General features: G+C 39.9%; 1 protein-coding gene across 4 annotated transcripts in view; it reads right to left on the bottom strand.

Moving 5' to 3' along the window:
• The window catches only part of CIAPIN1 (cytokine induced apoptosis inhibitor 1), a 12,771-nt gene extending 438 nt beyond the window's left edge, over positions 1-12,333 (bottom strand). Inside the window, exons 1-9 of one of the 4 annotated variants that reach the window (XM_069107805.1) lie at positions 12,171-12,333; positions 6,114-6,288; positions 5,199-5,351; positions 4,895-4,971; positions 4,074-4,242; positions 2,911-2,984; positions 1,934-2,049; positions 1,505-1,586; positions 1-921 (exon numbers count right to left, since the gene is read on the bottom strand). The exon at positions 1-921 is cut by the window's left edge and continues 438 nt beyond it. In XM_069107805.1, the coding sequence (XP_068963906.1) occupies positions 811-921; positions 1,505-1,586; positions 1,934-2,049; positions 2,911-2,984; positions 4,074-4,242; positions 4,895-4,971; positions 5,199-5,351; positions 6,114-6,270 (939 nt within the window). In that variant the 5' untranslated portion in view covers positions 6,271-6,288; positions 12,171-12,333 and the 3' untranslated portion in view covers positions 1-810. Of the gene's footprint in view, positions 922-1,504; positions 1,606-1,933; positions 2,050-2,910; positions 2,985-4,073; positions 4,243-4,894; positions 4,972-5,198; positions 5,352-6,113; positions 6,338-12,072 lie in introns of those variants that run through there. The other 3 variants (XM_069107808.1, XM_069107807.1, XM_069107806.1) reach the window with 3 other exon arrangements.
• Positions 12,334-12,349: the final 16 nt, after the last annotated feature.

Here is a 12,349-nt window from a genome sequence, read left to right on the forward strand (position 1 = left end):
CACACACACACACACACACACACACACACACACACACACACACACACCTGGAGTTAGTATATGAGTGCATTATGCTAATAACTAAAAAGTTGCAATTATGGGAAAAGGACACAGTTCCAATGCTAATTGACTAATGGCCAGTTCACAATAACAATGGTCTGAAACAATGAGGCTGAGTTTGATTCAAAATTATGAATGGTTCAAAAAGTTTCAAAAATCCGTATGGATTGGAAACTAGTTACTGTAAGGAGTTCTTACAATATACTTGGATATCTTTTCCAATAACAAACTGAACAAATGTGCTTGCTCACAGAACAAGTAGTTATCAATAAATTTAGGAGGCAGATCTGCGGTCTGACAATGCATCACAGAAGTTTAACACAAAAAGATAATTATGTTTTAGGGTGATATGATCAAAGCTGACAGGGAGGTTGGGCTCAGGTCCCAAATACAGTGTGATCAGGTTACAAAATACTAATGCGAAGAGGGTAACTTCTCCAGTATACATCTCTTTTCCGCCAGCATTAATTAGATGGAAATTCTCTATACTTTCAGTTCAAGTCCCACTGAAGAATCAGATAGCCCAACGCAAATTTATCTGGCTGACTATATCTCAGTCCTTTGGTTCATAGCAGCATATATACCCAAATTTGTGTGTCTAACAAGCCAACCCCATCTGGGATCCCAACACGAAGTGTAGACAGAACCAGGGAGGCATGGGACAAGGCAGGGTTTGAAGGGTTGCTGAAATGAATCTGGAGCCAGTTTTTGGAATGGAATAACCCCCACAAGTCCCAGTGATTTTGCCTTTTAGGCATCATGAAGATTTTTTTCACTCAAGAGTATTTTCTCCCCAGGTTTAAAGGCTGGCATCCCAAGGTAGGGGCAGCTGGCACAGCGGAAGGCATCACCCAAATAACACTGTTGAGAGAAAGAGAAGTAGGAGTTGAAGGTGTCTACTAATCAAAAAAAACCCCACAAAATCAAAGACCAAGAGGAAGTAATCCCTAATCTTGTTGCTTTCTCCCCACTCAGTGGTCCTGAAGTAACACAGCTGGCTAAGATGTCATGTTCAGTAGGACTGCAAATACTAAAATTTCAGTCTCCTGTGATAAGTCAGTAGTATCCAATGCTATGGCAACCAATGAGTTCAAGACCTAATAGTTTTTTGAAAATCAAGGCAGATTCAAAGTTAAGAATCCAAATAAGCAAGGAAATACACACATGAATACTAAGTCTATGTAAAAATGAAAAGAAAAAAGGTAGAGGCAAGAGAAATTCCTACCATAAAACAGCAAAAGGTCTCTGAGAATGCTAATGCCTTTAAGAGGTAGGGAACTTCTCTTCTCCAATGTAGGTCTGCTTCACTTTGTCTTACTTGTAATCATTTGGATCATAAAGCTATCATAAAGCTATTTAGAGATAGAAATAGCATATGTGCAAATGTGGGATAAAGCCTAAATATAACCCAGGTACTTTCTGAATTTTCTACCAAAATATTTACATTTCCACAAGCTGACTTGGGTTGGGATCTCTTCTGCTCCTTCACTTTCTCCTGCTCCAGTTCTTCTGCTAGGCCACACGTGCTACATAAGAGATAAGATCCTATAAGAACAAGAAACCCATAAATCCTGAAAAATGGCTTCTACCAGTTTATGATAAGTAGAAGGACACTGTCTTTTCATCAGCCTTCCAGTCGTTCTTTACCTAGGGCTAGTCCCAACAGAACTACTTTCTCTGTGACCTTCTAGGTAATACTAGAGGAGTGAGACATAACCAATGGAATCAATAAGGTGGACTTACATCCCAACACGTTGCTTCTCTCTGCCTGTATCACATGGAGATCATTTTTAAGAGCTAAGTTCTTTCCTGCTTTATTACACATTCCTTGAGAAAAAATAATGAACCTTCCCTAACATTCCCTAACACTCACCAATTTTTACAGGCCTTCCTTTTTGTCCCTTCTCCACATGAAGCAGCCCGTAGGGAAGCTGGATCTGGCTTCTTCAAATCCTCTGGATCCAAGAGTTCATCAGAATCAATGAGATCCTAGAAAGTGTTCAGATTAGTCTAATGACTAAGAAGCTACCTCAATAATGAAGCTCTCATATAGTTATACTAAAGGAGGGAAGCAGTGGCATAGATAATACAAAAATTATTTATACTTACCACATTCACATAAAATTTAAAATATTTGGAGGAGATGGAAACAGTAAGTTTACCTTCCTAGTTATATTAAGTTCAGTTTAACATTAAAATTATCATGTATTCCCTGCTATCCACCAGCTGATAACAGGGGAAGGTTACCCAGAAGGATGTCACAAAGTGGCTATCCATGAACTGCCCCAAAATAACAAAGAGCACTTTATAAAGCCTAGCACCTACCATGGACTAGATACAGCATAATTTCCATCTTGTGGATGGGGACTGGGGGAGGGAGAAGGCAAATGAATGATGAGAAAGGCATGAGAAAAATCAAATGGCCAGAGAAGAATTAAAACTTAAGAATTTATCTAAGTGTGGAATGTTATATACACAGCCAGATGTAGATAATGTTGGCTGTTTTGTTGCAAAGTAGGTGTTCAATGAGGATGGAGGGATAAAAAGTAACTTTTCCCCACAATTCACACACTTTCCCCTTGGAAAATGAGTCCAAAAGATTTTTTTAAGCGACAAAAAGCCTACGTGTGAACATATTCATTTTGCTTTGGGTCTAATATAACAAGTAATAGGAAGAAAATCTTTTCAGTTGAATAGAACTAAGTGAAAACTATGGTAACTTCATTGCTGAAATTCTCCCCAAAAGCAGGACAAACATGACTAGTAGGCATGGTTCTAACATAGAGCCCCTGAAAAGTTTGCTGGAGGTAAACCAAACTACCACTTGGTTCAGTGTTGGGCCTGACTCACCATGCCATCATCATTCATGTCATTGGCTGAGAGTGTCCACAGCTTGGCAGCATTAGGGTCCATGGCAGGTTTCTCTAAAATAAGCCAACAAAAGAAGTATCAAGAGAAGCCAGATACAGGCTGTGACACTAAACAGTTCTTTCTTCATATAGGTACAATGACTATAGACACCAACTAACTTGCCATCATACTATTCAATAAGAGAGGCTTCATTCCCCTTTTACAGATGGAAAAACATGGACCAAAAAACCTCCAAGATCTGCCTCCAAGATAAAGCATGATAAGTTAATGGCAGAGATGGAAACAGATCTCAGGGCTTTTGATTTGGAATCGATCAAAGAATGCTGCCTTTGAGCAGGCCCCAAAACTAACAATATGGATCGGAAGCTGCTGAGTGAAACCAGCTCATTCTGAGGCAGATTTTCAAATAGGTCAGTTCAGGCATCTCCAGACCAGCCCAAGAACAACTTCATGATCAAATCCTTCAAACAGGACAGGGTGTTTGTTTACTTTTGGAAATGTCTTGCTCATTTTGCAACCTTGAACACAAAGGTTTCCCAAGGATTACTAGAGGATCTTGGGAAAGGTAGAATAATAGTTAGTGAAAACCGCATCAAGCATCTGAAAACTTATCTGAATACTTCAATTTAGCCAGTTTTAAGATCACAAGAATATGGGCAGCTAGTGGTGCAGTGAATAGAGCACTGGCCCTGGAGTCAGGAGGACATGAGTTCAAATCCAGCCTCAGACACTTGACACACTTACTTGCCGTGTGACCTTGGGCAAGTCAAAGATAACAAGAATAGTAATGATGGCAGAAGGCAAGATAAGGATTTTCTGATTACAACTGGGAAAATTAATATAATCATACAAGTGACATAATCTTAAGGGAAATCCCATACTAGGAAAATTAATTTTCTTAGTCTATGTAAAGAATACAAAGAAATTTGATTAAACACACTATAATACTAGCACATTATCCTTTTAAAACTTTTATTACCTTTTTTATTTAAAAAATGAAACATTCCTAAGTATTAGAAAGGTTAATTTACTGGAAGCTTTAACTCTCCATTCAGACTCCTAGTTCAGTCCTTAACATATTCCACTTGGCCCAGTATGGAATTCAAATATGCTAGATTAGTACAATCGTGGGTTACCCTTACTTGATACAGCAGACTTCTTGGGAAAGGAAAGCTTAAGCTGGGTAGAAGAGCCTACTTCAAAGTTTGGTTTTTTGCCTGTGACTTGAACAGAGACCAAGCTGTCACTTTGGTAACCTAGGTGTTCTTGTACTGATTGTACCTCCTCTGGGGTTAAGGACTCCCTCTGCAACTGAAATTCAAGGCACAAAAAAGGTTTAGTCTAGGTTGAAAACAATATTCAGTCATGCTATAATGTTATAGTATAATCTTTTAGCATACCTAAGGTCCAAAGAATAGAATATATAGATATTAACTATGTAACCTCTACAAAGAGTACCTATTTATTATGCTTCATATTTAACTTATCTCTGATCAGGGCACGACTAGAATTCAACTTTTCTCTTTGTTAATGTCCATCTTTACAAAATTTGGAGTGCTTTGCAAATAATACATCTTTTCTTCTTCCCCAGTAGGCAGAAAACAGCATTACCATTTTAAAGGTAGAAAAAAGGCAGGCACAAAAAAACTCAATAACAAGGAACAACAAAAAAAACCTCAAAGACCTCTATCATAGAGGAAATCAGTGACCTGGTTAGAAATCAAGGTCAGGGCTGCATCCATTTTTAAAGGTACAGTGCTGAGCATATAATCCCAAAGAGAAATCTAACAAAAAGGAATACAGAAACATGACTTTTAAAGACTAGACATTTTGGTGACACACTTCAAGGACTTTTTGTTACTGGGGCAGAAACAATATGGAGGTATAAAGGTGAGTTCAAAGACATGGATTCCTTCTATATCATGTTTCAGTAAAGTGAGTTGCAGCTCACTTGTAAACATACCTCTTTCACTTCCACAAGCCCAGAGAGTGTCAGGGTTGAGCACAGCTTAGCTGCTGTCTTCACTTTGCTTTCATGAACTATCAAAAAGAAAAAGAACAATTACAATAGATTTCTAGGAGGCCCATTAAAAGCCACATCCTATGAAGAATGGGACAAAAATTAAGATAGTTAATTCAGAACTTGTCTCAAGGTCCACAGTTCCATACCATCTCAAGAGTAGCAGCAGATACCTTAAACTCTTCTTGTAAACTCTGGTTTAGTGCTTCAAGTGAAGATTAAAGGAACAGGTACACAGTTTCTTTACCTGAGGTTGTTTCCACTGGCTCTTTCAGAAGGACTTGCCCACCTGGTCGAAGGATTCTAGCAACTTCTGCCAAAATTTCAGTGTCATGCAGTGTTGTACTTCCTGGAACCAGACCCGACAGAACAACATCGAAGCTGGATTCTTTGTGAGCAGCTGAGAAGTCAAAATTAAGATTATAACAAGCATCACTCAGAATGTCTGAGCCACAGCATGAACAGTTTCTTCCACATGCAAGGAGTATTAGAAATGCCATAGGCCCCAGATGAGAGGAGACATCTATCTTCCTCAGTTTAATGGTGGTTCAATGGACCTTACAGGTGCTACTATGCTATTACACTCTGTAGCTATTATCCACTTCTCCCTTCCAGACATGTTCCCCCTGCTATTATTCTCACCAATGCAGCAAGATCCACCTATATGCTCAGGTACAAGTATAAATTAGAAAGGGTAATAGTTAAGTGAGCTTTTTTGGCTCTTCTATTATACAGTCAGTTATAAGATAAAAATGTACTTTTATGAGTGAACGTACTCTTCTGTCCATCATCTCTCAACAGAAAAAGAATAGGACCATCAGACAGCACACCAGTTTTTTGTTAGTCAAAGCAGAAACCCAGAGATCAAGATAATAGAGAAGTATAGCCCATTAGATAGCTAGAGTGAATAGAGTGCTGGGCCTGAAGTCAGTAAGACTCATCTTCCAGAATTCAAATTCAACCTCAGACATTTACTAGCTGTGTGACCCTGGGTAAGTCATTTAACTCTGCCTCAGTTTCCTCATCTGAAAAATTAGCTGGAGAAGGAAATGATAACTACTCTAGGATCTTTGCCAAGAAAACCCCAAATCAGTTCAGAAAGCTCATCCATCCATCCATACCCTCCTGCCCCCCTAAAGAAGAACCAAGGACAAGTTCTTACATTGTAATAGTTGGTTGATGTTTTCCACATATACATGACTCTCATCACCAGCCAATTCCTGTAGTTTATCCACCAGACTTTTCAGAGCTTCCACTGAAGATGACTTATCCCAGATCACTGCCACATGCTGTCCAGCTGAGATTCCATACTCTGCCATTGTTGCAATGTCACCAGTCTGAAAATGGCCAAAGGATGAACCAATGCTGAGCAGAGGTACAAAGAGCCTGGACCCAGTTTAACCCAAGAAATATAATAAACACAATTAGCATTTTGGCACAGACTAGACCAGACACCTAGAGATACTGACATTAGAAAAACATATTGCTAATGAGAGAGCCTAAATAAATAATCCTATTATTTCAAATTTCCATAATCCCAAATTTATAAACTAAACAGTTACTTCTCTGGGAAAATCCCTACCTTCTCAGAAAAAGATGAAAAGCCAAAAAAACAAAATTAGATTGATATGAGGAGGTAAAGGCAGAAGATGAATTCCCTTTTGGATCAACTCATAACTCTGCCAAAGCATAGAACATAAAACACAAATGTTATTGTTTATTGAGTAGAAGTCATCAGTGACTCAGCATGAAAGGGAAACTGGCAGACTTCCCTTGACCACGAATTAAGTTTTTTAAAGGTCAAATGTTTAGTAAAATAGTATTTCCCCTTTCACCAAAATAAATACCAAAAAATCAGTTTTACCTAGTTTTGTAGTGTTCAAAAAGTTATTTTGTATGAAAGTCAAGCCTCTACTGTCCCTTGAGATTTTGTGAGTATAGTAGAGAAAATGCATTAAAAAAAGAATGAGGTTGGGGACATTCACCTAGCTACTCCAGTGCTCCCTTGCTTTTTCAAATATTAATGCCACCAAACTTCTGAAAGCAAGAGCCTAAAAATAAGAAGTAGAGATAGAAAGTTTAATAGGATTTAGGTAGTCCACTAAGAAATATATGGATAAGAAGATTAGGGCCAAAATCTAGCACTCTACCCTTGGTCACTGTACCCAGTTGGTTCTGTATAAAGAGCACTGAATTTGGGAATAACAAGATATGAATTTGGCTCCTAACTCTGTTACTATCAGTATGATCCTGGGTAAATCACAAACTCTCTTGGCCTTAGTTTCCCCTTCTGTAAAACAAGGAAATTAAGGCTAGATAAACTCTCAGGTCCTCTTGGCCCTGTTCCTGATTTAATGGACTTCAAAGTCATGCCTCTATTACCATCTCATTGAAGAACTCCCAGCACCTAGGGCTTCCTCAGCCTGGCTAACATGCTACCACGTTTGCTGCCTACTCACCCTCATCCTTTTGCAAGGCTTGCCCCTCTTTCATTAGTGAGTTCTTCCTGGAACCTTCATTTCGTGAAGGGGCTCAGGCCAAGTAAGCTCCTTGTGCACAGAAACCGTCTTTTCTTTTGTTTGTATTTGTACACTCAGGGATTACCCCAGTGCCTGGCACAGAGTAAACGCTTACTAAATGTCTGCTTCCTCAATTCCTTTCTTCTATTGAGTTCTAGATCTATGATCCTATGATTCTGGTCAAGGATGCATGAAGATGCATCTTTCCTCTATAATCTCTCAAAACACTTAGCCCCCTAAACCTTTTGGGCCTCTGGAAAGAAGGGAGCCATTAGCCTTTTCTCTTTCAAGTAATAATAAACACCTAGAATGGTAGAATGACATTTAAAATACATTTGAAAAATTCACTTCAGCTGAGGGTATCTCATATCAATGCTTGTCATCATCAGGAAATAAATAATGATTATGACTTTTTTTTAGGTATTCTTTGGAATGTAGCTCAGGAATTAATAATAACCTAAAATCTCCTAGCCAACCAGGTTACTGGCCATATCAAATTCTTTGTATCTCCCACTATTACTTAGGACTGCACATACTGAGCACATTGTGGGAGCTGTATAAATAGTAAATACTAACAGACTGACAAGAGTTCATAATCTTGGTCAAATGGACAGGTAAGTGAATTACTACTCTATTAGAAACAGGAAAATGATGACTTGCTTGGGAACGAGGAGAGAAGACTCAAGTTGGTCAGAGCAAGGTGCTAGGACGGGTGATGGGTTTGACCTACGTAAGGGCCAGGTATTATTATAAAAAAGTGGCAATTCGTTTGTAGCATATTTTACAAGCTAAAAAAATTTGTCACAACAATCCTCTAAAGAAAACTGTACAAGTGAGGGAAAAAAGCTCTGAGGCTAAAAAGTTTCCCATTAGATAGCTAAGAAGTAGCGAACACAGGGCTTGAATACAGGTCTTCTGACCCTGCTCTACATAGCTCTTTTCATTGAGCAACACTGCTTCCTAGTTTCCTTACCTACAGATGTTGTTGGTCACAAGGGTTATGGACCCTTTTAGCAGTCTAGTGAAGCCTATGGACCCCTTCTCAGAACATTTTCAAATGCATAACATTTAGGATTATAAAAGAAACCAATTATATTCAGATACACTTATCAAAATATTAAAAACAAAAAAGCCAAGTTCACAGACCCCAAGTTAAGAACCTCTGGGTTGGGGATGAAGAGGATAAAATAAGTGTATGAATTAGATCAGCACAAAAAGACCACTACTGGAAATACACCTCAAATTCATACTCTTCTGATGATGGCTTAGAAACAGCATGGTTGAAAAGCTATCTGGGTTCCTACTACCATACCATTTGCTCTGTCTGTGAATCAGCTTAACTAGACTTGGACTCAGTTACACCTAAGTCCAAATTTTTCCATTTACTAGCTATGTGATCCTGGGCAAGTCACTTTACTTTTCTTGGACATAATGGCCTCTAAGGTCCCTTCCTGTTCTAAATTATGACCTATGATCACTAGTCACTAAACTTCTCCAAGCCCGTTTCTTCACCCTCAAAATGGGGGTAACAGTACATACACTGCTATCTCACAGGGTGGTGAGGATTTTGCAAAGCACTAAATGAATGGGGGGCATTATTAATATAGTAGGAACTCCTCCCCAAAACCCTATGCACCCACATTTTTAAAACTCCCAACTCGCTAAAGTATATGTGACAAAAGGATATTCTTGGCCAAATAGCCATTAATCTATTTTTTTTTAATTCCTAAAAGAGCACATTGAACAACTGTAATTTTAAGCCACATGTTCCTGACCAAGAATAAATAGAGATTATTAACAAAGGAATCTGGCTATTAATAAGATTCAGTATCATTGTTTCATACATAAAAGCCAATCAATCAAGAACTTAGAAGGACTGGATTGCTACATGGAGATGGAAAGAGTTTTGTTAAAGGCAAAGTACTAAATTGCTAGAAATAAATACTGATTTAATCAAGGATACAAGAAATGCTTCATTGCTTTCAGGGACAATGGAAAATGCTGTTCAGTAAAACAGGAAGCAGGCTTTTTTCCCCTCCTAATTAAAAACTGCCCTTTGATAACTGTTTTTTACTGACTACATTCTAATACAATTTTTAGAAAAGAAACTAGGAGATCTAGGGAGTTTGCTCAATTCTGTTTAATGTCAGGCCTTTTTCAGCATGGCATCACAGAAGGAGAAAATTTTAAGAGTGCCACTGCTCATCCTCCTTTCTCAGTTCAGTTTACTTGCCTCTACTTCAAACAGGCACATAAAATCTTTGTTCTTAATATCCACCTTTGCCTAGTGGGAGGCCTCCCTAGGGAGGAGATTGGAGCTGGCTTTGAAGCTTCCTTTCCACTGCTAAGATCAGAGAGCATTAGATCTGCACTTTATGATATCTCAGTGTTCCAATGGGAACAGATCACTAATTTAGAAGATATTAAAAATGCTTTGTGTTCCTACCTCCCAAATCTATCTATATATAATATCTATATCTATCTATCTATATATATAATATATCTAATAGCAGGAGGATGGAAATAAAATGCTTGTTAAATATCAACCCTAGAAAAGAAGGGCACAGGCTCAGCTTTCTTGGTAACAGAGGAGACACTGCAGGAAATGTTAAAAGTTCAAAGATGATATCTTCAATCAAAATGTTTTGAGTTTGGTGAATCAGTCCAAAAAGCACAAAAAAACCCGACTTCCACAATAGGTGGAAAAAAATCAAGTAACTAAGCAAGCTTTCTTAGGAGCTTTCACTTGAGCTAGCTTAGTAATAATAAGACGTGAAGGATAAATTCAAAGTTATAGTCATGTTACTAACCTTGGATGTGATGTTAAGATACCTCTCCTTCAACTCTGACTCTCTATCTAAATCACTTCTACAAGGACACTGTTGTCATCCCAAGCCATGTGCTCCCTAGTATACATTTACTTTCTTGTGGAAAACAAACCTTAAACCATTAGGCCCCTCTTGTCAGTGATGAGATCAAGAAACAAAGATAAAAGTTTAAGGTTTTCAATTTCAACCTAAGGCCTAATTCTGTAAAACAGGTTAATGAAAAATCCTGAAGATGATGGCAGTTACACTTCAGAATCAAGATTTTAAAAAATGGGACATGACAGAAATAAGTAGTTAAAGGGGGATCAACAGGGAAAGAGAAAACTCAGAAGAATGAAGATCAAAACCTCTTCTTTCAGAGGTAAATCAGGTGAATTCAGGACTATCTTGATGATGTAAGTAAAAAGTTTTAGTAATCATATCCTTGTGGTACAGTTTCCATCTAGTCTTCTCATGTGACAGGGAGGGCAGAATTTGAGCTCTCTAATTTCAAAGATCAGTACTGACTGTGATGATACCTTGTGATCTTTAAGAGATAAATAATTCAGGAATACTGTTTTCTCAGACTGCTATTTTTTCTGGTCTGACAATGGGAAGATTTGTTATTGCTTCTATCCATCCAAAAAAATATCATTTATTCTTGGGACTAAATAACCAAAAAGCACAGAATAATTATTTCACAGAGAACTGGGGGGCAGAGGGAAAGAGGTTCTAGTTTTCCTAGAGGAAATTACTCTTAGGCATAAACAAACTCATCACATGAAAGTCAAGTTCTGGGCAGATGTGTCCACAATTCAAACAATACATCATCTCACCTTTTGGAGGTGGTGAAGGTGTAAGTTGCTGGGTCTCAAAAGAGGCTCAGTAGACTGTCTTTATCCCTAGTCTGTGGAAAATATGGAACTGGCTCTGACCAACCTCCATGTTTAACCTTATAGTACTCAGATTTAATACTAGGTGTGTAAAGTTGTGTTCTATTAGGGCACAGACACACCTTGATGTAAGAAGAGCCTGGGAAAGAGAAACTCCCTTGTTCTATGATGCCTTCTACAATATGACTGCAGCCTATCTTTCCCGATGGCACATCACTTGTCTCCTCAATCAGACATATATCCCAGCCAAACTGGCCTACTTACTGTGGGCCCATACAGGATAGTCCTACCTCCCAGCCTTTGTACAGCCTGGAATACTCTCCGACCACCCTCTCCCCCAGACTCAGAGAAGCCCTGGCTTCCTTCAAGACTCAGCTCAGGTGCCACCGAGGCCCCACCTGACCCCTCCAACCCCAGCCCAAACGATGCGGGGGCTTCCTCCACCCCAGCCCGGCCTAAGCTGCCTGGGCACGGGCCTGACTCATAAACTCAAGGAGCTGGGACGGGCCTCGGAGGATGTAAGAATCCAGGCTCCTCGTTTTACAGGTAGGGGCACTGAGGTCCAGGGAGGCCAAGTGACTTTTCTAAGGTCATGCAAGATTAGAAACCAGTGAAGGAAGGAGAGAAGGGGGAGGGGAGGCCAAGAGAAGAAGAAAAGGAGGCAGGGAAGGTAAGGGGGAGGGAGAGAGGGGAGATCTGGGGAAGAGGGGAGGGGGAGAGAAAGCGGGGAGGTGCAGAGGAGCAGGCAGAGAAGGGGGAGGGGGATGGAGCAGAGAAGGAAGGAGGGGAATGAAAAAGGGGAGGGGGAGAGAAGAGGGAGGAGGGAAAAGAGACGGGAGAAGGGAAGAGAGAGTGAAGGGAAGAAGACACTGACGGGGGAGAGGGAAAACGACCGGAGATACCAGAGTTCTTCCGAGAAGGAACTGGGGTCCCAAAGTGTGGTAACGTAATTGGATAAGAGGAAGCGGAGTAACCGGACAGACACACAGCCACCGCTCACCCAAGCGCCCGCACGCTCGGCAGCCGCCACCGGCACCCACTCTTCAGCAGCCGGCTCCGCGCCGTCCGCACTCTCGCGAGAAGATGGGTGACTGGCTTCACAGGGACTCAGAGGAGACTCAAAGATGGGGGGTTGGGAGGAGAGACTGGGCGGCGAGGGAAAGGGAGGGAAGGAGAGGA

This window comes from Petaurus breviceps, unplaced genomic scaffold (assembly GCF_028583685.1).
Source record: "Petaurus breviceps papuanus isolate PSGF00001 unplaced genomic scaffold, PetGlider_PUasm1.0 90281, whole genome shotgun sequence".
Lineage (NCBI taxonomy): Eukaryota > Metazoa > Chordata > Mammalia > Diprotodontia > Petauridae > Petaurus > Petaurus breviceps.